The sequence below is a fragment of the Eublepharis macularius genome, chromosome 6, assembly GCF_028583425.1.
Source record: "Eublepharis macularius isolate TG4126 chromosome 6, MPM_Emac_v1.0, whole genome shotgun sequence".
Lineage (NCBI taxonomy): Eukaryota > Metazoa > Chordata > Lepidosauria > Squamata > Eublepharidae > Eublepharis > Eublepharis macularius.
The window spans coordinates 128,244,369-128,272,174 of record NC_072795.1 but is presented as its reverse complement, the minus strand read 5'-3'; the positions used below and the strand labels follow the sequence as shown (position 1 = coordinate 128,272,174).

Sequence of the window (27,806 nt, the reverse complement as noted above, 5' to 3'; positions counted from 1 at the left end):
TTACATCCTGTTTTCTAATATGGGTCTCCTGCAAACAAACAATATCACATTTTTGTTTTAATAGCCAATGAAAAATATTTTTTCTCTTATTCGGTGAGTTTAGTCCATTTACATTCCAAGATAATACTTTACACTCCATATTCATGGTTTTGTTGGTAAGTCTTTTTCATTGTCCTTGATAAATCTCTCCATCTCCCGCTCAGATCTGATGCGTTTTTTTGCCCCTCCAAACTCAAAGGACACTCCTTCCGGTAACTCCCATCTGTATCTGATATTCATGTCCTTCAAAGTCTGAATTAGCACTCTATATTTTTTCCTGTCCAATAACACTGATCTGGGCAGTTCCTTCATTATAATAATCGTCTTGCCATCAATCTCCAATGGATCTTGAAATTGTTTTGTCACAATCCTCTCTTTCATATTTCTAGTTGTAAACTGCACAATCACATCCCTTGGTAGTTTCCTCTGGGTTGCAATTCTCGAGTTCACACGATACGCCACATCTAGGATAGCCACAATTTCCTCCTCCTCCTTCCCCAGGTAATCAGCCAACACCTCAGTCATCTGTTCTTGCGCTGACTTCCCTTCCACTTCTGGCAGACCACGAAAACGAAGCTGCTTCTCCATGTGTTTAGTTTCTGCAACTGACATCCTCCCCTTCACCAGCCTCATCTCTGTTTGTTGCGTGTCTATTAAATTCTCCATCGCGTCTTCTACTGTTTTAACTCTCTGCTGCGTTCCTTGTAATTCACTGCTAATCGTTTCCACGCCTTTTTTCACTTCTGACAGCTCCGACTTTACTGTCTGTGTAACTTCCTTGACCTCTTTAATAAGCTCCAATTTCGTGTCCTTAAGTTCTTTCATCATGTCTATAAGTTTTTTGTCCAAATTTTCTATTGCCGATTGCCACTCTTTTTTCGACATCGTGGGGCTTGCTTTAGCTCGCTCCCACGAATCTGCTCTCTTCCTCAGCTCCGTGGCGTATAATTAAACGTTTTCCTTTTTTTTAAATGTCCCAATCTTTGCCAAAATTAATTTTTTATATCCAAAATGTCGGGCGTCTTTTCTCTATGGTTTCTCTATGTTATTGTAATCCAAGATGGCCTACTTCCTCTTCCGCTGAAGCCACGACCCTTCCACTTTCAAAGATGGCGATTCCCCACTTCCTGTCCTTTGGCAAGGGCCGCTTCCCTCCAGCCACTCTATTGTTGTTACGCACTTCTTGTCTCCCGTCTTCCCACAGCAGGTCTCGCGATGGTGTCTTTTTCCCACAGCTCCAAAACCACAGGTATTCAAAACAATAGTCCGATTTTTGTAATAACTTCTTTAAACTTAGTCTCTTTTAAAATACAACTCCTGCCGAGTCTTCACCTCCTTTTCACTAGTCTGTTGCAGTTTAAAAATCTACTTTCTTTCCTCTCTGTTTTTGTCAATCTGTCCCGTTTCAAGAGATAGCGATCTTTACCTTCTCTTCAACTTTCTCGGGTTGTAATCGCTGTTTCGATCTTAAATTCTCCTCTCGACTTCCCTCCCCGATCGAAGCTTGGGTATGTAGGTCTTATGCCAGCCGAATTGGCCCCAAAATTGCCGCAGAGATTATAGCCGACCCGTCGCAAGGTGGGACCTCAAGGATCGGGGGGGAGACTCCTTGTGTAGAGCCCCCCCTCGTCCGAGATCTAGCTCACCCTAGGGTCTTGAGCGTTCTTTGCCTGCTCCCCGCCTGAGAGCAGTCGGCCGCGGGTTATTTTCACCCCTCCGGCCGGTTAAAACGGCAATCCGGTCAGCTCCACAAATGGAGCTGCGTTAGACCTCCATGAATCCCAAACCGGAAGTCCTATTGATTGTACTATTTATTGACTGTGCTGGTTTATTGATTTTGTATGTGTATTTATATTGGATTTAGAGTGATTGACTACTTCTGTAAATTTATTCTATTGCACATTATTAGCACTTTGCACTTTAATATATATAAAAAATTCTTTTAAAAATGCTAAGATTAGTAGTTAAGTCTTGTAAGAGTGGAGATTGAGTGATTCTTTCCTCTGGAGTTTTTTGTGGATTTAGGTTGCTTTTTCCGGAGGACCCGTTTTGGATTGGTATTGTAACTACTTAGAGTGAGCACCTGTCTCTTTTGTAGGTTACCTGTAGGATATCACTAAATCCTGTTAATTAGACACTGAGGGTCACAAGAAAGCAGCTAGCAGCTGCATCTACCTGCTGTCTAGGGCTGGTATGACTTTCCATGAGATAGAAGATTCCATGTAGAAAGCAACGTCGAGGTTCCAGCCACCACGCTCAGCCTCTGTGCAGCTCTCATGATTGCAAAGGGGGTAGCTGCATTAGAGCAAAATAAAACAAGGCCCAATGGCAGCTTAAAAACTAACAACCTTTATTTCAATATGAGCTTTGAAAAGCTTTCTGGGCACTCTAGAAGGCTCACCAAAGCTCATATTGAAATAAAGGTTGCTAGCCTTCCAGGTGCCACTGGGCCTTCATTTTATTACTGTTCTCTTGAGACAAGGAACACCAATACACACAGTTGTGCAGTCTTTGTTGTGTAAGCCAGTGACAAAATGGTTGCAGATGAGATTTCTCCCAGTTACTGCGGAGTTGAAGAAATGCTGAAACAGAACAGAATCAGTTCTAGGAATGGCATTAGACAACATGAAGCACAGGTAGCACATAGGAGCACATATTTCAAGTAAATGGGTAGTACGTAAGGCGACATAGTAGTGAAATCCACGGTCCCTAACTCATTAGGGAAGCATCTGAGACCCCCTCCCTACAATACACACATGAGAAAACTGAATTATTAAAAAAGGCTTTTTACTTAGATAGGAGGGCTGCCTGCACATTTTTTGAGAAAGGGTGGACTGCTACTTTTCAGGCTGGTACAGCAATTCTTTCTTTCTTTCTTTCTTTCTTTCTTTCTTTCTTTCTTTCTTTCTTTCTTTCTTTCTTTCTTTCTTTCTTTCTTTCTTTCTTTCTTTCTTTCTTTCTTTCTTTCTTTCTTACTTACTTACTTACTTACTTACTTACTTACTTACTTACTTACTTACTTACTTACCTACAGTCCAGCTTTTGCTCTGAGACTCAAGGCGGATGACACAGTGAGAGATTAGTACAATCAGTATCAAGGACATTTCCATACAGTGTCGAGGGCATTTCCATGGCCAATGCCATAGGATAAATAAATACAAGTTTACAAAGATGTAGCATTAGCAAGGATCCAGTACTGAGTTGAAGAAATGCTGAAACAGAACATAATCAGTTCTAGGACTGACATTAGACAACATGAAGCACAGGTAGCATATAGGAGTACAAATTTAAAGCAATAGATAATATGTAAGGCAACATCGTGGTGAAGTCTATGGCCCCTAACTCATTAGCGAAGCATCTGAGACCCCCTCCCTACAATACCGCCCTTCTATCTGAGTAAAAAGCCATTTTCAATCATTCGTTTTTGCATCGTTTGTGGAAAGCCAGGGGAGTGGGGGCTCCCCTGGGAAGAGCGTGTGCGCCTGGGACATCTGCTCATGTCGCAGCACTGGAATCATGTCTTTGTGCCTGTTCTGCAGGGTGAAAGCCATGCCTGGGGAAGAATGAGAGACCTTGTGAGAAAGACCAGGGGAAGGAATCAGAGCAAGCTGGGGCTGTCATCAGCTGCCTTGAAAAGGTCCTGCCCTCAGCTCTACAGGTAAGCTTTTTAGGATCTGAGTGTTGGTTTGAGCTACTATTGGGTGGTGGTGGAGAGATTGTTTTGCGATGGATGCAATATTGGAACCTTCTTATGCAATGCTGGAGTCTCAAAGGAGATACAGGCCAACTTCTGACACCATGTAATATCCCCCTTTGGTTGTGGGTTCCTAGGTTAGAGTACTCACTCAGAATCTCTCTACACGAGACGCTTTGGCGAGTACTTGTCTAGTGGAGGGAGACGCAATGTTAGCCGGGAAGCGTAGTTTAAAAAGACAGAGCTGGCGGAGATCGCTACTCAGAGGGTTTGTTAATTTCATCTTCGCCTCCCCAAAGGCTCTGTCAGTTTCACCTCTCCAGTCTAAAACTGTGTGGGATCGCCACCAGAGGGCAGCGAGGAATGGAAATGGGCTCCAGCTGCCTTCCAGAGCCAGGCTTGGACCTGGAGAGGTTAGAATGGGTTGAAGTTTCCCTTCTGGCCTTGCACAGCCCCTTCACACAGCTCCAGTGTATAGCGAAGCCTTTGCTCTGCCCTCGGCTGTGTCTTTTAAAACTACCCTTCCTAGCTAACATTGCATTGCCCCCCACATGTTTTTCACATGTCAGATATCTCATGTACTCTCAGGTACCCCTTCTCAGGTCCATTCAGCAGAGACAGGCTTGCTCAAAACAACAGCCGCTTTATTTGCAACGAGACAACTTCAACAACCAACACCTTCAGCTAACATACAAAACTGGAAACAAGAGGCCCACCCAATAGGACCAAACTAAATCACACAGATATTAGGGGAGGAGCAGACCGTTCCATTACATACGTATATGTCTACAATAAATATACCCCAATCTTTGTGATGCACTGTCGGAGGAGCCAATGTGGTTTGGGAGGTGGGATTGAGGACTAGGACTTGGGTCTGCTGATTCCATCCAGGATCAAAGTCCTGCCCTGCCCAGAAATCCATCTGCGCCTCGGACAAATAAGTAACTGCCGTTCCAAAATAACCTGGCTTATTAACGTCTCAGAGTTCATCGTGATGATAAGGAACATCGGATCTTTAGCATTCTGAAAGATGAAGGATAGCAATAAATAAGAACTACAGCAATAATTAGGGAAGCGCTGCTAACTCAGGCTGGTCCCTGGTACAAAGCGTGGCTTGTGGCTCAAAGCTGATATGCCACTCACAGATTGCCCTCTGGGAGTTTTACGTTCTCCCCCCGCAGATTGGACGCTGACGGACAGGACAGCTTTCCCCTGCATTAGTGTGTCCCGAAAGGGATCTTAATTTCTGGCTCTGGAGGTGGGGGGGAGAATAGAGGTTCCCCCCCGCCCTTGGGATATACATTTATTTATTTATTTATTTATTTATTTATTTATTTATTTATTTATTTATTTATTTATTTATTTATTTATTTATTTATTTGTAGTCCCCCTTTCTCACTGAGATCCAAGGCGGATTACAACAGTGCGAGTGAAAAAACAATATAATGAACAGCTAGGACGTTCACCGAGCGAAGTATAATAATGAATGTCAGTTCAGACATTCAGGGAAACAGACAGGCCCTTTTGACACTACACACCTGCTTCCGGGACATCGTGAAACGTAGCGCAAAAAATGTGGAAGATAGTGTCTTCTCGCAACAGTTTTGCACGACATCGCGCAAAACTCTCGTGAGAAGACGCTATCTTCCGCAGCTTTTGCGCTATGTTTTGCGATGTCCCGGAAGCAGGTATGTAGTGTGAAAAGGGCCATAGTTAAGTAATGGTAGCAGAAACTGTGGGGAAACATAGGGGGAAAGCGGTCACACAGATATGAGGGGCCATGATAGCCATGACCTTGAATTGAGTCTGTTAATTGATGGGAAGCCAATGGAGTGACTGCAGAATGGGGGTAATGTGCATGCTGCCTCTAGCTCCTGAGAGTAACCGGGCTGTGGCATTCTGCACTAACTGGGCCATTTTCACACTGCTTACTGATCGCGCAAAACTCCCGGCACTATGTGCCTTCCTGGCATGATTTCCCGTGATAAATCACGGGAAATTGCGCCAAGAAGGCGCATCATGCCGGGACTTTTGCGCGACCGGGTAAGCAGTGTGAAAACGGCCCTGGTGTCTCCTAGTTGACTTTGAGGGGAGAGCTATGTGGAGTGCCTTACAGTAGTCTAGTCTTGATGATACTGTGCCATGAATCCAGGTGGCCAGATCGGCCATGTCATGGTAGGGGGCCCCCTTCCGGGGTAGCTTATTGCTTCTTTTAGCAGCAGTGCTGGGTCTAGGATAACCTCTAGGCTCTTAACCGAGTCAGCCGGAGTCAACTGAACCCAATCGAAGGTTGGAAGCACAATGTCCTTCAAGATTTCTGCTTTTCCAACCAGCACCACTGCCGTCTTGTCTAAGTCCCTCACTGTGTAATTGCTAGGAACTGTGCCAGATTTCGGGATGGGAAATTCCTGGAGATTCGGGTATGGAATTTGGGGAGGGAAGGCAGCTCAGCGGGAATGTGATGCCATAGATTTCACCCTCCAAAGCTGCCATTTTCTCCAGGGGAACTGATCTCTGTATAGTTTGAAGATCAGTTGTAATTCCAGGACAACTGCAGGCCCCACTAGTGTTGCAACCCCAGCCAAATTCCAGGAAAGGGCTGCAGGTGCCTGTCAATTTCCAATGAGGCGAGCAGCTGTCGAATCCCTCGGTGTGGTTCCCTTGCACCGTGTTGGCACGAATAGCCAGATATATATCTGTCTGCACATGTGACTCAGCGGAGCGCCAACTGCAGCTGCAGTGTTTTTATTAGTTTTGCAGCTGGAAAAGAAAATCGGGCTGGCCCAGATCGGCTTCCTGCTATTGTTTGCACAACTGAAACAAATATGAAGCCGGGGGAGATCAAAAGAGGCCCTGTCGGCAATAATAGCTGGGGATGACATAAACAGATAAAATCATTTGTTGTGATTTGGGCCCAGATCTCCCCCCCCCCCGCCCCGCCCACCGTGTTTGGCTTCTTGTTGCCAGCTCCCCCGCCCCCCGCCCCCCGTAATTCCAGAAGGCAGAAAAATCAGCCTGTATCCGTTATTCTGTGGAAAATCAAGAGGTTTTTTTTTCCAGCCTTGGATTTTAACGTTGATATTTATTGTTTCATGAAAGCATGTTATTGTTTTCGGCTTTGAGGGCTTAATTAAAAAGTGGTTTAAAAACCAAACAATAAACTTCAGGCACGGAGAGCTGCATTTTTGAATGCTCCACCGTGAAAGAAAAGAAAGTTGCCAACAGAGTCCTGGAGTGGGACTGGGGAAAGATGAGCCTGCCGGAGCCTGCATGGTGCAGTCGTGCCAGAGTTCTTTGGGGCTGACAGCCCAGTGTTCCTTGCCGGCTTTGCTCTGGAGGTGCATGAAGAAAGGAAGCCCACCAAACAGAAGGTGTGGTGGTGAAACACGTTCCTGGGATAGGCTAGATTTTTCTGTATGGAGAGGGGCTGGAAGGACTAGAGGAGCACTCAACAACTAAATTTCTCTTGCAACATCGCTCACAAAATTTGTCGCTTCTTGATTCTCTTCAATGGGACTGGCTGATTTGGTGACTCTAGTATGCTTGACCTCTGTATTCTTATTCAGTGGCCCTCCCTGAATCGAGGTTGCCAGCTATGGATTAGGAAATTCCTGGAGATTTAGGGGTGGAGTATGAAGAGGCCAGAGTTTGGGGAGGGGATTTGATCTTGGAAGAACCGATCTCTTGCAGGGTTATTTGAGTAAATAGCAACTGCTCAGCTCTCAGTTTGGATTGTGGCCTGGGAGGAGAGAGTTTAGGCCTTTCCCCTTGTATCTCTTTCTCATTGGCTACTTTCTCATAAATCTAATATCATGGCCGTTTCCACACGTCTCCCCCTCCCGAAAAATAGCGCAAACCTTACGGAATGACATGCCTTCATGGTGCGATTTTCCATCATGACTTTGCTTCGTGGCGCGTTTTCTGATGTCATCGCGCCACGAAGCAAAGTCATGTCGGGAAATCGCGCCATGAAGGCGCATCGTTCTGTAAGTTTTGCGCTATTTTTCGGGAGGGGGAGAAGACGTGTGGAAATGGCCCATGTCTAGTTTGGCTTTTAGTCGGGTTTTCAAAGGAATTAATGACTCTTGCCTTCCATGAAAATTATACTTTATTCTGTATACTTGCTGAAGGGCTTTTGTGATTAAACCTTGCCGATGACTGGGCCCTCCGCAATGCAAGGGTGAAAGAACGAAATCTGGCACTTGAGATCTGATCTGGGCGAATCAGATTTGAGGGTGCAGGAGATCTGGGATCAATTTTCCTAATATTTTTGTGTGAGATCCCCAAAGCAGTCATGGAGATAGGAAGAGGGAGTAAATTGGGCCAGTGCTACATGATCCAGGGAGAAGATTCAACTCTTTTCTTCCATGCACAAGTAGATTTCCCCATTGACATCATTGCCCCCCCAGCTGCTATTTGGGAAATGACCAGTTCAGTACAGGTGCTGTCTCCCCCACCACAGGTAACAGCAGCTTAAAAGGTGATGATTTTAATGGGGGAACAATGCAGGGTGCAATCACCCTGTGAGGTGGGTGGGGCTGAGAGCGCTCTGGAAGAGCTGAGACTGACCCAAGGTCACCCAGCTGGCTTCAAGCAGAGGAGTGGGGAATCAAACCCAGTTCTCCAGATATTTATTTATTTTATTTATGTCACTTATAGGCCGTTTCCACACACATTGAATAATGCACTTTCAATGCACTTTAGTTATCCTTTAGAAGTGGATTTTTTGTTCCACACATGGAAAATCAGTTACAAATGTGCACTAAAGCGTATTGAAAGTGGATTATTTAACGTGTGTGGAAACGGCCATAGTCCGCCTTTCTCACCGAGACTCAAGGTGGATTACACAGTGTGAAATTAGTTCCGGAGGAGTTAGCCATCTTAGTCTGTAGTAGCAAAACAGTAAAGAGTCCAGTCGCACCTTTAAGACTAACCAACTTTATTGTAGCATAAGCTTTCGAGAGCCACAACTCTTTGTCAGATGCATCTGTCAAAGAGAGCTGTGGCTCTTGAAAGCTTATGCTACAATAAAGTTGGTTAGTCTTAAAGGTGCGACTGGACTCTTTACTATTGTGAGATTAGTGCAATCAGTATCAAGGACATTTCCATACAGTGTCAAGGACTTTTCCATAAACGATGCCATAGGGTAAGTAAATACAAGTTTACAAAGACAGTATTAACAAGGACAGAGTTAAAGAAATGCTGAAACAGAACATAAGCAATTCTAGGACTTACATTAGACATAATGAAATATAGGTAGTAGATTGGAGTACATATTTAAAGCAACAGAAAATGTGTAAGGCAACAAACTGGTGAAGTCTATAGTCCCTAACTCATTAGCAAAGCATCCGAGATCCCCTAAGAGCAAAGCTCTGCTACTTCTCTGCTCTCTCGACTCCTGGTCCGTGGCCCTCTGGACAAGTGATGAAGTATAAGCATTCTTGTAGCAGGATTGATTTAGTATTCGTGTGTGCCTGTTTTTTTCCATGCCCATTTTCAACACTTCTTTTCCTGCATGGAGGCAGTGGGCTGTTTGCCCTTTACATCTGTGTTTACTTGACAGTTATCACAAATAATTTGGGACCATTTCTTTTGGAATGTTAGTCTAATGGCTGGGTGGAAAGTACCCGATCGTAACTGCATTTTTTCCCCACATCCACAGAGCACAACACATGCCAAACCACAGCTGTGCTTTCAATGCTGCAAAACTTAAATGACATTTTTTCCCCCCACATGCATTCAGGCCCGACGTTGCGACTTCGGATTTGTGTAAAGTGGAGAGGAACTCGATGACCTTTTTGGGACAAGGCTCGAGGAACGAAAACACCTGGCCTTTCTGACGGGAAGGAAAGGTGACAGAGAGCATGAGCAGAACTGTTCCCTGAGCAGGAGCCATGATCACGGGACCTCTCTTTTGGGCTGCCTCTTGAATGACAGCAGCCTGGGCAAGCTGCCCTGGTGTGTGTCCCTGTCTCCATTCAAGGAAGATCTGACCTTTCAAAGACTCCTTAATGGCACGTGTGGAACAAGGTGGACGGGGGGCTCAGGGAATCCAGTCAAAATAACCTTTTGTCTTGAGTGGGAAAGGGAAAGGGAAGGAAAGAAACAGGATTTCCCAAAGACTCCCTGAGACAATAGTTCAGAAGACGGCTTGAAGCCCGACGGTTTTCATCAGTCAAATGAGTAACTGGTATACCTGGTGGGTTACTCAGACATGATATAATTTCTTTTATGATCTGGTAAAACTGCTGGTGATGAAATCGCGAAACAAAACCTTGACTAATACACCTTTGCATTGGGTGCAGTTTTGTTTCGGAAAGGAGGAAGTGTGCATTTGGAAGGTTACGATGCTAAATGTCTGTGCTTGGGCAGAGGGGAACAAAGAAATTCTGAGAGCCCTATAAAAGGTGTCTGTTCACGAATTTAAAATGCATATGTCCAAAATATAGTTGGTTAACGGAGTTAATTCGCAAGCAGTCTCGGGAGGAGAGAAAGTGAGGCTGTTTTAGCAAAATCTGCTGGGAGTACTCTAGTACCTGAAATATCTGCAAAATTATTCTGACTTATGCTTTTGAGAGCTAGAGTGCATGCAGAATGAAGTGTTACCTGAACAGACAGGAGCATGGCTATAACCTGAGCAACGTAATCCATGACCATCACTTACCTAGCGTTAGTCTCACAGGGCTTGTCCAGGTGCCCTTTTCTGGGCCAGGAAAAGTCTTTCCTCACGCTGGCTGTGATTCTGTGGCAATAGCATAATGGTGGTTCAGACAAAATGGTTAACGGGACGGAACTTCCCTGGAGTGTCGGTGGTAATGAACGAATCTATTAATTCCTGTAAGAATCAGGGTAGGAAATTTTACAGGGTGGAGGGACAGAGAGAAAGAGAAAGAAAGAGTGAGAGGAAATTGAAGGTAGAAAATGTTCTGAAATGACAAGCATTGCCACAGGAGGAGGACTGCTTTGCTTGAATTCTCCACTTTTTCTGGTGCTGAGGGCGCTTAAGCATTACAGCAGGGAAACTGCTTGTCCTGAAAATAAAAAACATTTTTTTAAAAAAAAGCCCCAAACTGCAAAGACAAGGAGGGCCCCCTCTCTCTCATTATCTGGGTGACGTCACAGGCATTATCCAATAGGAGCTAAAACAGTCAATAGAGTAATTTTCACACTGGCGCTTAATAGAGGCTTCTGATGAGCGAGGGAAATGGCATGTTGCCGATTGCAGGAGGAATTACATGACCTTGAAGAACATGGTCTGTATGACCCACACTGGAAGACCAGTTGCATGTGATCCATTCTGTTTCCTAAAAAGGAAACGGCCAGAATAGCCTTGAACGTACCACGCGAAAGCTGAAACGGATGGGAGTCCTGAATATTTAGGGATGCTCTTTATTTTGTTATGGAAATGCCTATATCTGAAAGAAGCAGAAATGGAGTGTTTGCAACATGCTGTGAAAGCATTTTGGCTAAACATTGAGCCAAGATAAGAAACAAAAGGACAGAGGTTTGCATTCCCTAGGATGGTGTAAATAGTCCCACAGTATGATTCTAAGTGCGTTTTCTGGGAGTTAAATCCCATTTCGTTTAATGAATCTTAATTTCTAGCCGGCATGTTTAAGTTTGCATCTATAAAAGTACATCCTGTGAAGCCATCAGAGACATCTTGGACTGTGTTCCCAGTAAGTCACTGAATGCAAACCCCCCACCCCAAAACACCCTGTAGGGATCAAAGCTTCGTATGTCAAACAGGAATGTTTGCTCAGCTAAAGTTGCCAAAGGCTAGAAGTATTTGCAGAGAAGAATTTTGCATGAAAGCTTTCTGTGCTGCAGAGATTTCTGAGTGCTAGCAGTCTGGTTATGACATGCAAAAAAGAAATCTCTAGATGATCTAGGTCTAGTTAGGATTGATCTGACCATGGTGGGGGCTTGGGGACATCAAGGGGCAGTGGTCATTCAAGATCTGCACGCAAGTCCAGGCTCTTCCACCATGACCAGTTGACCACACCCAGGAACCTCTGGGGATGTTACAGGAGAGCTAAACCTGCGTTCTACACATCCCTGCAGAGTGGCACACGTTCTTCCGCTCTTTCTAAGTAGCAACAATAGTTTGAGCAGGAGCATGTGCAGGACAGGTTTCAATCTCGGTATTAGTACAACTTCGATCCCCTCTCAACAGGGCAACATGGAACCATTGCCAACTTCCTGCCTATCTTTGTCCAAATTGCAGAGAGCTGTGGTACAGGGCGTTTTGAGCTTTCCTCTTGTGTAGCCCCCTTGACTGCGTAGCAGAGCACAGAGAAGGCCTTGGGTTCAGTCTTCAGCACCTCCAGTTAAAAGGCGGACAGGGAAAGACTTCTGACAGTCTGAGAGCCAAGCTACAAGTGACGCCTGACACAGGTTGGACGCTTGTCAGCTTCCCTCAAGTTTGGATGGGAAATGTAGGCGTCCTGGTTTTACAGCTTGGCTCTCCGTTACAGCTGCAAGACCAGGATGCCTACATTTCCCATCAAAACTTGAGGGAAGCTGACAAGTGTCCAACCTGTGGCAGGCCTCACTTGTAGCTTGGCTCTGGAGAGCCTCTTCCTGATGGAGGAGAGAGAATGCTATGCTAGATGGACCAATAACCTGACAACAGAAGATATACCCTACAACTTCCCTTCTCAGGCTTTCAAGTTCAGCCAGATGTGGGTGCTGGGGGACTGCTTTGTCCAAGGGTCCAAAATGACTCAGTGTCTTCCATTGCTCTCCCCTACTGTTGCACCTGCAGCTGTTGGGTCTCTCAGATCCCGGGGCCATCTGCCTACCCCAAATCCTCTTATATCTCAGGTTGTCTCAGGAGGAGAGTCCAGAATGGAGTGAATGATGAGACGGGAGCCCACAAAGACATGGGAGATGTTTTCCAGGTTCAAAGCTCTGCCTCTTTCATCCCATGACAATCTTTTGAGCATCCCTGCCTATGGGGGCAGTTTCATTGTGCTACCATCACTTTGTATGGAGATGCCTTTAGCAAGAAGCCAGAGGTTTTCCTTAAGCCGTATTAAGATTCATGTCACTCTTGTTCCCAGGGCTTTTTTTTCTGGGGAAAGAGGTGGTGGAACTCAGTGGGTTGCCCTCGGAGAAAATGGTCACATGGCCGGTGGCCCCGCCCCCTGATCTCCAGACTGAGGGGAGTTGAGATTGCCCTCCGCGCCGCTCCAGTGGCGCGGAGGGCAATCTCAACTCCCTTCTGTCTGGAGATCAGGGGGCGGGGCCACCAGCCATGTGACCATTTTCAAGAGGTTCCGGAACTCCGTCCCACCACTTTCCTGCTAAAAAAAAGCCCTGCTTGTTCCTAATTCTATGTAGGTTGGGGCAAGACCTTTTCTCAGAAGTTCTTTCTTATGCATCCTTTTGGCTGTATTCGGTGATGGGAAATGTAGCTGGATTAAATTGTGAATAATTGAAAAATAAAAACTAAAGTGAGAAAAATGGCCAGGCTTAGGGGAATGTACATATACACCCAGAACATACCAAAGGGTTGATATTTTGTCCTCCCCACGCCTCTCGCACACAGATGAGTACATGTACGTATGGTAGGCAATATCATGTCAAGGCAAAACCGTCTGCTGCCTTGAAGAAGCTGCTGAGATTGTGCACAGATTCACAACACAGTATTTGACTTGGAAAAAGACTCTGATAGCCATGTAAACGGATAAAACTTTTGTTCACTTTTATATGCATAGCTTTTATTAAATGGACCTGACTCTTTTTTACATTATGTATTTCCATAAATATATTTATATAACACATAACGTAATCTGTATTAAAATATGTGTAAGATGCTTAAATAAAAAGCGAGATCTCTGCTTTTTTATTGAATTTGTATGTAGAGTGGCCTAAAGGAACTGAAATGCCTCTTCTTCCAGACCCTGTAGTTAACACAAAATACCTCAGGAAAAAACTCACTAAGAGCTTTCCCCAGCCAATGATACTAGATTGGCAATTGTCTTCCCTTCCAGTTCCATATGTGAGTCCGAAGGAAACAGAGTGGTGTGAAGAACTTTGGAATGGGAAATTAGTGGGAAGGGAAAGGGTTAAGTATCATCTTCTACATACTGAATTCTCATTTCCAAAAGTTGCTTTTTTGTTTAAAACTGATGCTCGGACTTGCTTTTGAACTTGTTAAGCCGTAACATGTAGCGTCTTTCTACGTGATACTTCTTACATGAGGACGCTCAAGTGAGGGGAGACGCAATGTTAGCCAGGATGTGTAGTTTAAAAGCCAAAGGCTTTGATAATTTCTCTTCTCCACAGGAGAGTGCTTTGAAAAGGCGAAGTGGGATCTCTCCTCAAAGGGTTTGTTAATTTTACCTAATTAACAAACCCTTTGAGGCTCATCTCTGCAGGCTGCCTTTTTAAACTATCCTCCTGTAGAGAGGGGAAATTGACAGAGCCATTTTGTCTTTTTAAACTACATGTCCTGGCTAATATTGCTTCTCCCTTGAGTGTCGTTGTGTAAGAAGTATTGTGTAGAGAGACTCGTAGTTAGCCCCTCAATCTGAATTTGCAAACGCACTTTTCAGCGCTTCTGCTGATGTTAGTGTGCTCAGTTCTAAACGTGCTTGTAGCGAGTTTCTGCAGTAGCCATGCAGGAAAAGCTGGTTTATAATTACATTTCAAGGTTTATTGAAAAGTGTGTGTGTCTTAGGCACAACTGGCCTCCATGTTCTCCAGATTTTGTGACAGGCACAGAACTACATTAAAAAGCTATTGTGGTTTTTTTTTTAAAGTTTTGTGTGTCTCTCTACACACATTTGTGTGCCACATTTAGCTTTCCTGAAACATGCCTTTATAATAGTATCAGAATTGTTACAATAATTCCCACGTAAATGTTGAAATTTGATAACCACACACATGCGCATGAACACTACAGAAGTCTGAAAATGGAAGCTTTAAATCTCTTCCCTGAAACAGAAGATTTTGAGAATACCCAAAGGATTATAGTGACCCTTGCCTTCGCACAAAGCTGAAATGTGGCATGTCCCTGCTTCTGGGAACCCTGATTTTTGCAAATCAAAGATCACATCACTTCCACAAATTTATTTATTTCAAATTTCTATTCCACCCTCCCCGCGAGTAGGCTCAAGGTGGATAACAACATATTAAAATACAATAAAAATCCATACACATTTAAGACAGGATGGTGGACAGCCTTCACAGGGAGGGTTAAGAATTTATATACCCCTTTTTTTCAGGCCGGCGGAGGCCCAGCCTCAGCCATATGCCTGGCGGAACAACTCTATCTTGCAGGCCCGGTGGAAGGATAATAGGTCCTGCCGGGCCCTGATTTCAGCAGACAGAGCGTTCCACCAGATGGGAGCCAGGACCAAAAAGGCCCTGGCTCTAGTTAAGGCTAGGCAGGCCTCCTTGAGGTCAGGGACCACCAACAGCTGTTTGTCCCCTGATCAGAGTGTCCTCTGTGGAATATATGGGGATGGATTTACTGAGCCATTAACTAGAAAGTGGAGAGTCGGTACACCAGTTCTCCATGACACCTTAATTACCACAAGTCCATTGAGATGGGATCTTGCTGTAAATGTACATCAAGTTACATAGGCAGATCCGAACTTGCTTCAGCTGCACAGGCAGAGGTCTGTGGGTCTTTGCTTGCAAAGTCAGGTCACCAGGGTGTATAATAAAAAGAGAACATGCCTGGTATACTATTTGGGGACACTTGGAAGTAGGACTGATCGAATGTAGTCCATGACTTCTTATATCACGGGATCAGACAATGACTCAGTGTTAAACTAAAATGAAACATGGTAGTTTTAGATACTATCACGGAAAACACGTATGTGTGTGTGTGTGTGTCAGTTGTCATCAAGTTGCAGATGATTTACGGTGATGCCAGAGGTTTTTCAAGATGAGATGAACAGAGGTGATTTGCCATTGCCTGCCTCTACATAGCAAGCTTGGACTTTCTTGGTAACCTCCCATCTAAGTATTAATTAGGGCCGACCCTGGTTAGATTCCAATATATTGACAAATTTGGTCCCCAACCACCTTATTTTAAACGCTGTATCTTTATACTTATGGAACAACAGCCAACTCTGAACAGAGAAATTTTGGCTTGCAGTAGAAACTGTTTCAAGAGTTTTGCCCATTATTTCAGAGCATAGGAAATTATAGATTGCTCCAATTCTTAAGGTATAATGAACGGTGTGTTCTCTCATTGTTGCTGAGATCAATTGATACACAAAGATGCCGCACTGGATGAAACACAGAAATCCAATCTCCAGTCTCTCTGTACATATTAACAGGTCCCAGATCTTTGTACCAGTCCACCTTCCTAGTAACTGCTTCTGTGACTGATCCGTACACAGGAGCTTCAAGGGTCTGGAACTGCAAGTCTTCGTCCCTAGACTAGAAAGTGAGAGGGCACAAAACTGCACAAAACATTACTGCCCCACCTTAGGGAAGGGGCCGTGGCTCAGTGACAGAGCATCTGCTTGGTGTGTAGGAGGTCGCAGGTTCAATCCTCGGCATCTCCAGCAAAAGGATCAGGCAGCTGTTGATGTGGTCATTGACAGACCAATGACCTAATTCAGTGTAAGGCAGCTTCATGTGTCCTTGTGTATGCAGACCGACTACAGCTACGCGTAAATGTCCCTCTGGCTGCTGAATCCTCCACCCCAACAGTGGCCGCTTAAAAAAAGCCATGTTTCTCAGGGATCCACGCCTTGTGCAATCGCTCTTCATTCTCAGGCACTCCTCTCGTATTTTACAACTGAAATCCATGCCTGGTGAACTTGCTTTAGAGATCCGAGGGGCTGCAGAACGTGGGTTTTTTTCTAGTGCAGGATCCAATTGTGAAAATCTAAGTATTTCTTTTCCCTAAGGAGAAAAAATTCTAGCTGAGTTGCAGGACCAAAAAACAAAGCAAAACAGAAATGGATGAGCCTACACAATGTTTAGAAACTACAGGAGATTTGCATGCGTCTTCCAGGATTAGGGACAAGCATTTCTGGTCTCAAAAGAAATACTGACCGTTGAGAGAAAAGCACTTTACCATCACTGCACTTTTTCCTGAAAGACAGAGTCCTCCTTTGTTCTGGGGCTGACATCTTTGACATTCAACACAGGTCTCTCGCCACTGCACTTACCACGACTCCCTGCCTCTGCAAACTTACGGCACTACAGTAATTTTGAGTTTCGAACCTCCTTCTCGGGACGTGTCAGCAAGGAAAAAAAATCTGCTTGCGCATGTGCTGAATTATTTTTACATTTTATTTTTTATTACAGAATTGGATGCTCATCTCTTCCCTCCAGAGCACCTTCCACTCACTCCGATTGGTCAGTTTGGCTCCTCAAGTTGCAGTTACAAAATGCAACATGCAAAAAATATTCCTATAGGCATCTTTAAAATTACATCTACCTATCCATCCATCCACCCATCTGGAACTGATTTCCTGATGGAGGACGGACCTATTTCAGGCACCTGCAGATGCACTTTGCATTGGGATCAAGCGTGAAGCAACAACTGCAGTGTGAAGCATGCTGTGATTCTTCAGAGGTGGTTGTGATCCCAGTATACAGAGAGCAGAGTATCATGGGATGTTCTCTACATATCTTCATCCTTGGTTCCAATACACAACCTGACTTTGGAAAATGTTCCCGTGATGTGTATGCCCAAGAACACTTTTTGTCCAACAGACTACCCATACAGCTGTTGATCAGACATTCCAGGATCTCTTTAAGACAGTTTTCAGTTGCGAGATTGTGAGATTGCCAGAGAGAAAATCTGGCCCAGAGAAGTCTGCCAGCTGACTACAGAGGGGCTTTTGGCAGGGAGCCGACCCCTGCCTCTCGCTTTGATGAAGGTGTTCTAGCCAGCTGGGTGCATGCCATAAGCATCGTGTTGAAAGGAGAAATAGGAAATAAAAGTGCACAGCTGCTAGGCAACCACACAATCTCTTATGGCTGCCAGCCTCACTGGAAAATTAGAAGTTGCTTGTGCAGCTTGTAAGCGCACACACACTAATCTCCTATCCCACCTCCCACTCTTGATGCTTCCTGAGCCTGTCAGTCAGCTCCTATGTGAAAGTTATGGTGCCACCATGACAACCTTTTTGTTTCAAAGGGGTGAAGCATCATCCCTCCCGCTCCTTCCCCCTGGGAGAAGCATCAACTGTGCTGACAACACGCGTCAATTTCAGTCTGCAATCTGTCTTGCAGTCTGGACAGACCTGCAAGTTAGCTCATAATAAAGCAGCTGCCCCGTGGCGCAGAGTGGTAAGCTGCAGTACTGCAGCCCAAGCTCTACTCAGGACCTGAGTTCGATCCTGGCGGAAGCCCGGTTCAGGTAGCCGGCTCAAAATTGACTCAGCCTTCCATCCTTCCGAGGTCGGCAAAACGAGTACCCAGTTTCCTGGGGGTAAAGTGTAGACGACTGGGGAAGGCCATGGCAAACCGCACCGTAAAAAGTCTGCCAAGAAAACGTTGTGATGCGACGCCCCCCCCCCCCCCGGGCCAGTAATAACTCAGTGCTTGCACAGGGGAACTTGTGGATTCAACTTGGGGAGGGAGGGGCTTGGGGAAGGAAGGGACCTCCCCAAGGAGTCCATTCACCAAAGCACCTATTTGCCACCAGGGGAGGACTGGTCTCTGTAACCTGGAGAGCAGCAGTAATTCCACAAGGTCGCCAGGCCCCACCTGGAGATTGGCAACCCTATTCTTTACATTTAAGCTTACTCTCCCATGATGATTAACAAATGAAGCCAGCGCTTTAACCTTCACTCTTCTTCTTTGCTGGGTCTACTTCCTTCTGACCAAGAGTCTGCAACTCACCTTGCATCATTCAAAAATCCCCCCCACACCCCCCCCCCCCAAATCTGAATGCCTTTTCCTAAAGGCAGGAGCTCCCATTCTCAAAGCCCACGGGCCACTCACCTTCTCCAACGTACGTTTTTCAGGCAGGAACTAGAAAATTCCCTTGAATGTGTGCAGCTTCTCCAGGCTATTGTGTTTCTGGGCCACCACCATTAACGTATGAATCTCTCTGCTACTTTGGTAGATTGTAGCAAAGAGTCCAGTAGCACCTTTAAGACTAACCAACTTTTTTCACTCCAGAAAGTAGTTGTCAACAGCCCCGAGCACTAAATACGGTGGAGAGGCGATATACAAGTAAATAAAATATTAATTGCTGGTGGAGGTGGTGATGTCCACAAGCAGATACAGCATTAAAAGAGGTGGTTAGACAGATTCATGGAGGAGGTCCATCCACGGCTACCTGCCACAGTGACTGGGGGCAGCCCAGAGATGGCAAACTTCTGAATGTCAGTGCTGGGAGGCAGCAACGGGGGCGGGGGGGGGGGGGCTCAGCCTCTATGCCTTGCTTGTTTGTCCCTGTGGGGCAACTGGTTGGCCAATGGGTGAGCCAGGATGCTGGGCTCGATGGACCACTGGTCTGATCCAGCAGGGCTCTTCTTATGTTGCTATAACCACCTAAGTCCTGCTGAAATCAATAGGGCTGGTGGCCGTGTAGAGGATTGCAGCCAGTTGGTCTGCACCTCCTGTCAAATAATTGCTAACGGAGACAAGCAAAGAGCCATCTGAACGGGTAGCAGGAAAAAAATGAAGTCTGTATGGAAAAGCAAACCCCCAAAGGGATGACGAGTCAGCTCCGATGCCACATGGATGAATGTTTTCTCCCCGCTAAAAAACCACTCCAGAGGAGGGCCACCTTCATTTCCAAGTGTTCTTTATTATGCAAAAAAACCAAAAAGCACAGTACGGGCAATGTTTTACTGCAAGGTTATCTGTTACTGCTAGACTGCGCTTCACTGTGCAACGGAAGTTTCCATACTCACAAACCGAGGGCTTTATAAGCCACAGAAAGGGCCACGTTGTGGCACAGACAAGCAGTTGCAGGAACTGTTAGAGCTGCAGAAAAAAGTGAGTGACTGGGGCAGACGGGCTGAAGCAGTTGCTGTGAACAGTGGCACTGGATCAGCTCTTGCTCAAACACGCAGGGGAAGTAGTAAAAGGGCCCAGTGTCTCCAAGGAGAGGAAGACGTTTCAGCCTATGCAAAGAGCAGCCGTCCCTGCTCTAAGACTTTCGTCACAATTCTGGTCAAGAGTATTTTCCATAGTACACTTTCTGCAAAGTCAGTGATATGTTTTCTGGCTGCTCGGAAGTCAGTCAAGAATTCCTGAAGGAAAAAAGGGCCCGTCACAGAAAGGGCTTCTCTCACCGTTTCTCCAGTTTTTTGTACTTTGCTTCTGAAAGAAAAAAAAAGCACATGTACCTCTGTTAGTGCAAATATTATGCATGGGGTTCAGCAAGTGAGCCATTTCAGTTACAAATGTAGGGATCTCTGTTGGAAACTCTGGTGTTTCTGCCGGCCCAGTAGGAATCTGATGCCCTGAAGAAATCACCCGCTCCCTCCAGCACTGCACAGTTTGGCCAGATGTTCCAGGCACACTCCACAAGGCAGTAGCAACATTTGCAAGGGCCGTCAAGCAGGTGGCTCAAAAACCCCTCGCTCCTGGAGCTCTAGCTCCAAAGGAAATCCAGTGCTAGCATGGAAAGTAACTGGATCATTTGGATGACCATCTTTTGTGTGCCCGCATGCAGCTCCACAGCAACACGGAGCCTGATGGTTAAGAAACTGTTTTTCACTGAATAGCACACAGCCTAGAGCATCCAGCCATTAGGATTAACCTGATTCAAGACAGGTCCTACTACTCCTCATTGTAGGTCCCCTGCACTGTATTATTTTTATAAACCTAGGTGGTGCAAACCCGTTCTCCTTCATATCAAACTTGTCACTCATAAATGCTGACTTGGGGATGACAGGCAAGGAGAGGGTCCCACCACATGCAACTGTCCCATAGCCCTGCCCAACAATATCAGAAGTCGCTACCAAGCTTCTTTGAATACGCATCCAGCTTGTAGGCTGCCTGTTCCAAAGCTGCTACTTGCTCTTCAATCAAGTTGATTTGATCCAGGTACGGCTGAAGTCCGGCATCTTGAGGAAAGATGGGAAAAATGACAGAGATTAGTTTCTTCTTCACCGATAGTGAACTGTTTATCTCGCATCTTAAGCCAGCAACCTTAAAAGAATATGATCGGAATGTAGACTAGTATTTTCAAAACTGCAAGAAGTAACGTTTCTCTGACTGGAAGCAGCTCGCCAAGATCTTTTCTAGGTCTGTTACTAGAGGTAACACATGGAATTCGTTGCCACAGGAGGTGGTGGCAGCTACAAGCATTGCCAGCTTCAAGAGGGGACTGGACAAATATATGGAGCAGAGGTCCATTAGTGGCTACTAGCCACAGGAGATAGATGGTATTCTCTTTGTGGGGAGGTGGTGCTCTGTTGTCTTGGTGCTGGAAGGAAGGCAGTGGGAGGACTTCTGGTGTCCTGGCCTCACTGACAGTCCTTTAGATGGCACTGGATTTCTAGCCACTGTGTGTGACAGAATGTTGGACTGGATGGGCCACTGGCCTGATCCAACATGGCTTTGCTTATGTTCTTATGTTCTTAGGTCTGTTAACTGAAGATATCAGATATTGACCACTTCACAAACATAAGCCCTGTGCTGCATGTGTACGTAAGTTTCAGAAGTCCTGCAGGGGGGCAAGCAACCCACAGAAACACGTGACAGTGTGGATACTTTATGGGTCGGATCCTGATTAGATTTCTGCAGGTGTCATTTGCCCTGAGCCCATTCGTGGGGAGGGTAGATTATAAATGTAATCAATCAGGTGCAAGGATAGGGTGCCAATTTTTGCTGATTTCTCCTTTCCAGGGCACCCCTAACATCCCCTGAAATATCACTTCAAGGGACATCGGACCCCAATAATAGCTTGGGAAGGGAAATCAGAGGTCTCCTGCAGGAGGTGGGGCTGGCAAAAATCACCCCCATTCCTTGCACCCACAGAAATCTAGATAGGAGTGAGCCCATGGAAACACAGTAGTTAGATCTGTGTAAAGCTCTAGGTAAAGCCATAAACACTTAACAAAAGAAAATGCCATCATTTCCCCAGCCCATCTATGTGCATATCTTCAGGGAAGAACAGACTCAGTGAGAATCCTTTCATGTGAATAAGCTACACCATAAATACTATGCCATCTACTGTCTTTAAAAAGCTAAAGGGGAGGGGGTGGAAGACATACCAAAATGAACAAGGAGGGTTAAACTAAAGCAGATACAGAAAAAATAAAGGCTCGAAATCATGCACATGAACAAGGCAGAGGTGAATAGCAGTAGCTAGCAGGACTTGACAGAGGTTGTATGTTACAGATGATATAAAAAGCACGCACACCTCTTCCAATTGGGAGGAAAGAAATTGTTATCAGTCCCTGACCTCAACTAGAGCCAAAGCTTTCTCAGTTCTAGCTCCTTCCTGGTGGAACGCTCTGTCTACCGAGACCAGGGCCCGGCAGGATCTACTATCTTTCCACTGGGCCTGTAAGACAGAGTTGTTCCGCCAGGCTTATGGCTGAGGCTGGGCCTCCGCTGGCTGGAGGATACAACATCTACCCCGCCCCCCATGAGAGCCGCCCACCACTGTTCTTAAGCTGCTACTATGTTCAATTGTACTGTTGCATTATTTGTTATTAACTGTATTGCTGCCATCAGGAAAAAGAGTGCTGCTATTTTTATATTTTTGTATGATGCTTTTAAATGTTTTATATGAAATGTTTTAAATGTTCTTAATGCTGTCATACGCCCTGAGCCTGCTCACGGGGAGGGCGGAATACAAATACGATAAAATAAATAAATTAAAAACATAAAAAGACCCCTAGTTAGACTGAAGAGCTTCTTGCCTTTCTGGCTGCCACAGAAAAACCATCAAATAAAATTAGTGCCCTGACACCAAGAGACTAAGCTTCTTTGCTGCACAGCCCTGACGGACTAACAGAATCTCACAACAGACCGAGGTTTATACGCAACACTCAAAACATGTTTCTGATTCAAATGAAAGAGGCCTTACATTTTTGATTCAAGTCCTTCAAGTTTCTGCTGATATTTATAGCAATATCTTTCATTTCCAGGTATTTCAGACTCGTTAGCTTGTTCATGTTTTCCAGGAGTCTGTAGTCTTCGCTAGTGGCTTTAAAAAGAGGGGAGGTGGAGGGGAGGGGAGAGAAAGAAGAGATACAACAATTTAGAGAAACAGGCATTTACATGACACAGTTTTCACCATGGTAAATATTGGGGATGCGGACAAGCTGGTCACTTTGTCCAGTCATTCAAAACTAAAAAATCTGCAAGCCTAAAAAACCCAAGTCAGCTCCAACAAAACGTCTTTCAATTTACTCTAACCAATCTGCAGACAAGAATTCCTGAGAAAGGGCAGCAATGCAAAAATAGAGCATTGGTGGTTTTGTTTTAGCGAATGCCATTCACAACGATTGCCTAATTTGAAAACTTCCCTGTCCTATGAAAACCTTATATCAGAGGGCTGGGGAGGAGGCACCAAGGGAAGACCCAAGATTTTCAGCGCGCTCCTGTGCAAGTCTGGTCAAAAGTACTCCTAGGTATGTATGAATGCTGCCTGTGTTTAGGCTTCTCTTAAACTTACCTGTCAGTTCACCTGTGAGGTAAATGGCCATTTTGTTGAACATGCCCTTACAAAGTTCATTGATATCTGCTTCGGCTGGTTCGGTGGCTTCTTCTGCTGTTTCGATAGCAGGATCCTCTGTGAAGATTTGTAAGTGCAAAATAAAAAGAGAAAAAAAGGTTATGTTACAGAGCAAAAAGGTTACATTACAGAGTCATTATAGCTATGTTTGCAGCAAGGAAACTAGGCAGAAAGTGAACAAGGCACAAAGAATCTGAAGAATTGTTTTAAGCACCATGTCTCTTTGGCGCAGAGGTTCCTTGTGTTCCAGAGTTAATATTACTCAATTATGCTGTTAATAATGGTTCCAAGGGGAAGATGGGTAATACTCTAAGTATTACAAAATATGAAATGTTTTAACAGCATCGCCAACACTTAAGTACTTAGTTTCACTGTGACACTCTGCAGCATCATTTTTATTATTTGTTAGTCCCGCTTGCTAGTGATGATTACAGTATCACTCCACTGTACAACTAAGCGTTTTAGTTTGGGTTTCTGATTTGACCTGAACAGCCAATCAAGTGAATGGATAACTTGAATTTATATTTGGATTTAAATATCTGTATCTGTATTTTTATTTACACTCCGCTCACAAATCAATATTGTATTGGCAATGGTCTCCACTCACTGCTATTAATTTTATGAAAACATTAATCTTCAGAGATGGAACATTTTATCTGGAAAAATAAAGCCCTGCTCCCTTCTTGGAAAACTTTCCACTCCACGTCTCCAATTATGATTCTTTGATGCTTCTATATATGGCTTGGTTAATATATATTTGTATTTTCATGCACGTTTGATGTTGTAGGCTGATTTGTACAAAAATGGAAAAAATGAAAAAGAATCAAGTTATTCCTAACTATGAAAAGGGCAATATCCTAATTTTCAATAAACAAAAACAATAAAGATATTTAATTCCAAAACAGGATTAAATAACTGATGCTGAGTACTAGGAGATGTTCAAGATTTACAAGTACAATATGTGTACTAAACTGAAAAACAGAAATCTGTTAACACAACCAAATTTTATAATTAATTCAGTATTAGACCATAATACTGTATCTTCTACTAAGTAAACCCACCACTGCATCCACGTTTGTAGATCCAGAGGTGTTAGCTGTGTTACTCTGTAGTAGCAAAATAGTAAAGAGTCCAGTAGCACCTTTAAGACTAACCAACTTTATTGTCGCATAAGCTTTCGAGAGCCACGGGTCTCTTCATCAGATGCATGCATGCTTATGTAGCTTATGCTACAATAAAGTTGGTTAGTCTTAAAGGTGCTACTGGAATCTTTACTATCCACATTTGTGTAACACGGAGGTTTGTAAGAAATTTATCAAGCAACAGGAAAGGAGTAAATTGGTATGGGGACACTGCCAGCACAGGAGTGGTTCTAGGACCGAATGCTACATACCAAATCATGGGTAGGCATCAGCCAAATGAAAACAATTTACTGGCTGAGAAGAAGTAGGGATGGCCACATACCAAACCCCCAGTATGCAGAAGGCATGGAAGAGCCTTTATAAAGATCACCAACTTTTTTCAAAAATTGAGTAACGTTCCATGGTTATTAAAAAGAAAAACCTTAATCTTTTCTGTTTAAACATCTGGAACATGCTTGTGTTAAGATATACACATATTACATTAAAGTCCCATCACAAGCATCTTTATGAAAATGAATTGGAATAAATGGCTTAGGCTTGACTGAAGCTGTGACAGGTGCATATAGAAGTAAGTACTGGGTTCAATGTTACTGATATGAATGAAGCCTTTTGTTCTTGGCATCGTACAGAGGAGAGTTTATATCATCATCTCCTAGGACAGCCCTTGGCTACCTTCTGAGGGTATGGCCAGAGAAGACGGTAAGTCAGGCACCCCCTCCTGGCTTTCTGCTCCTCACAATTTAATTTGTGTAAATGTTAACAGTATTCTAACACTGCAATCCTAAAAAGATTTACTCCAGTCTAAGCCCATTGATCGCACTGTTAATGCAGCTTCGTTTTTAAAAGACAATCACTTTGAACTTCAACAAACTAGCCAATCTAAATCTTAAATAATAAACAAAAACAGAAAAGGTGTGAGATAAAAAATGGTTAAGTTACTTAACATTAGAACTTTAAAGCCACCAACCAACTGGAGGGGAAAAAATCTAGCCCTTTCAACAGAGGCTTCTTGAGATGTGATTTAGCAATTCAGGGGGTGGTATTTACCCTACACGCCATGAAAAGCTTCAGTCATCCATCCCCATATATTAAGCCTCCATACAAGAGACATTTTGTTCCAGGCAGCCTGTTGGCAACCTAGGGTTGCCAGCTCCAAATTGGAAAATTCCTGGAGATCTGAGGGGTGAAACCTGGAGAAAGTGGGGTTTGGGGAGGGAAAGGACCTTGGCATGGCATAATTCCATAGAGTCCACCCCCCAAATAGCCCTTTTCTCCAGGTGAACTGATCTCTGGCCTGGAGACCAGTTGTAATTCCGGGAGATCTCCAGCCACTACCTGGAGGCTGGCAACCCTATGACAACCCCAATGCCCACACACACCATTTAAGAGTCTAAATTTTAAATTATTATGTTCATTGCCAACTTTTTTCCAAACGCTGTATGAATGGACGCGATGCATCCATTCCTCCCAAGCCCAACTGGCCCCAAAGAGACGGACGTGTTGCATTTTTCACGCGTTACGACGTTCCCACGAGACGCTGGCACCTTCCGTGGCCTGAACGCGCCCCCCGGCCCAGCCCGCGGGGTCTCCAGCCACGAGGCTCCCCTCCGGCTCGCAGCGCCCAGGGGAGACTTCCCCGAGCCCTCCCCGCCGCCCCTTGGGCGAGCCTGCCTTACGCTTGGCAACTGGCGGCCGGGCCTCGGGGGCCTCCTCAGGGGGCGCCGCAGCAGCCGCCGTCGCCATGACGACCAGCCCCCACCGCCCGAGAACGAGGTGACTTCCGGGTGCCCCGCCACACGTCCGTTACGCATGCGTCCAAGCAGCCGGCTGGGCGATTGGCTGCGGGAGGCTTCCCAGGGGCGGGTGCGACTTCCGACTCCTAAGAGGCGTGAGGGCTTATGTTGCCTCAAAAACTTCCGAGCTTTTTTGGACGTCGTTTTGAGGGGAAAGGGGCGTGAGGGGGAGAAATAAATGATTTCTCTTTTGTGGCAGAAGGTCGCAAAGGCTGAGAAACCTTAGTATTAGTATCGATATCGGTATCCGACTACTCTGCAGGGCTGTTGAGACAAAAAAAGAAGCCCCTTTTTTCACCCACAGCCTCATAATAGGAGCAATATATTAGCATTAGCATTAGCATAGACTTGCTCGTATTATGAGGCTGTGGTGGAAAAAGGGCTTTTTTTGGTCTCAACAGCCCTGCAGAGTAGTCTACTCTTAACTATCCCACCTTGCAGGAAAACAGCCACTTTCTGAGGCTGGCTAAGGGTTGCCAACTCCAAGTTGGGAAATTCCAGGAGATCTGGGGGGTGAAACCTGCAGAAAGTGGGGTTTGGGGAGGGAAAGGACCTTGGCATGGCATAATTCCATAGAGTCCTCCCCCAAAGTAGCCATTTTCTCCAGGTGAACTGATCTCTGTGGCCTGGAGACCACTTGTAATTCCGGGAGATCTCCAGCCACTACCTGGAGGCTGGCAACCCTAGGCTGGTTGAGATTGACAGTAATAACAACAAGAACAATAATAATTGATTTATATACTGCCCTTCAGGACAATTTAACACCCACTCAGAGCGGTTTACAAAGTATGTTGTTATCCCTACAACAATCACCCTGTGAGGTGGGTGGAACTGAGAGAGCTCTGAGAGAACTGTGACTGACACAAGGTCACCCAGCTGGCTTCAAGCAGAGGAGTGGGGAATCAAACCCAACTCTCCAGATTAGAGTCCTGCGGCTCTTAACCACTATACCAAACTGGCTCTCAATAATAATAACATTCAATTTATGTACTGGCCTTCAGGACAATTTAACACCCACTCAGAGTGTTTTACAAAGTGTGTTATTATTATCCCCATGATAATCACCCTGTGAGGTGGGTGGGGCTGAGAGAGCTCTGAGAGAGCTGTGACTGGGCCAAGGTCACCAGCTGGCTTCAAGTAGAGGAGTGGGGAATCAAACCCGACTCTCCAGAGTCCTGCTGCTCTCAGCCACTACGTGGAACTGGCTTGCTTCTAAAGCTTGCTTTAGAACAGACTAGGGCTGCCAGCTCCAACTTGGGAAATTCCTGGAGATCTGGGAAGTAAAACCTGGAGAAAGTGGGGTTTGGGGAGGGAAATACCTTGGCATGGCATAATTCCATAGAGTCCTCCCCCCAAAGTAGCCATTTTCTCCAGGTGAACTGATCTTTGTGGCCTGGAGACCAGTTGTAATCCGGGAGATCTCCAGCCACTACCTGGAGGCTGGCAACCCTAGAACAGACACCTATCTCTTTTTCTGTTCTTTCCACTGAGTAATTCATCTTTTG

The 27,806-nt window shown here is 45.1% G+C and overlaps 2 protein-coding genes across 3 annotated transcripts in view; one reads left to right on the top strand and one right to left on the bottom strand.

Annotated features, from left to right (window-relative positions):
• LOC129332609 (uncharacterized) overlaps window positions 1–12,170 on the top strand; it is a 77,859-nt gene extending 65,689 nt beyond the window's left edge. For both annotated transcript variants that reach the window (XM_054983830.1, XM_054983829.1), the window contains 2 exons: window positions 3,579–3,697; window positions 9,477–12,170. In XM_054983830.1, coding sequence (XP_054839805.1) covers window positions 3,579–3,697; window positions 9,477–9,573 — 216 coding nt within the window. In that variant the 3' untranslated portion in view covers window positions 9,574–12,170. The remainder of the gene's footprint in view (window positions 1–3,578; window positions 3,698–9,476) is intronic.
• A 7,285-nt stretch (window positions 12,171–19,455) lies between these two features.
• Window positions 19,456–26,322, bottom strand: BLOC1S2 (biogenesis of lysosomal organelles complex 1 subunit 2). Its single transcript, XM_054983189.1, has 5 exons — window positions 26,185–26,322; window positions 23,307–23,423; window positions 22,716–22,835; window positions 20,638–20,742; window positions 19,456–19,993 (listed from the first exon to the last, which is right to left on the bottom strand). Exons 1-5 carry the CDS (start codon window positions 26,249–26,251, stop codon window positions 19,962–19,964), a joined length of 441 nt encoding a protein of 146 aa, XP_054839164.1. The 5' UTR covers window positions 26,252–26,322; the 3' UTR covers window positions 19,456–19,961.
• Between the last annotated feature and the right edge of the window lie 1,484 nt (window positions 26,323–27,806).

Bases quoted from the DNA above. Each gene is read 5' to 3' on its own strand.
- BLOC1S2 (XM_054983189.1), bottom strand. From the start codon at position 26,251: ATGGCGACGGCGGCTGCTGCGGCGCCCCCTGAGGAGGCCCCCGAGGCC. The intron at 23,424-26,184 runs GTAAGGCAGGCT...AAATCTTCACAG, and splicing joins CCGGCCGCCAGTTGCCAAGC to AGGATCCTGCTATCGAAACA. The intron at 19,994-20,637 runs GTAGCGACTTCT...TTTTTCTTTCAG, and splicing joins TGCGTATTCAAAGAAGCTTG to AAGCAAAGTACAAAAAACTG.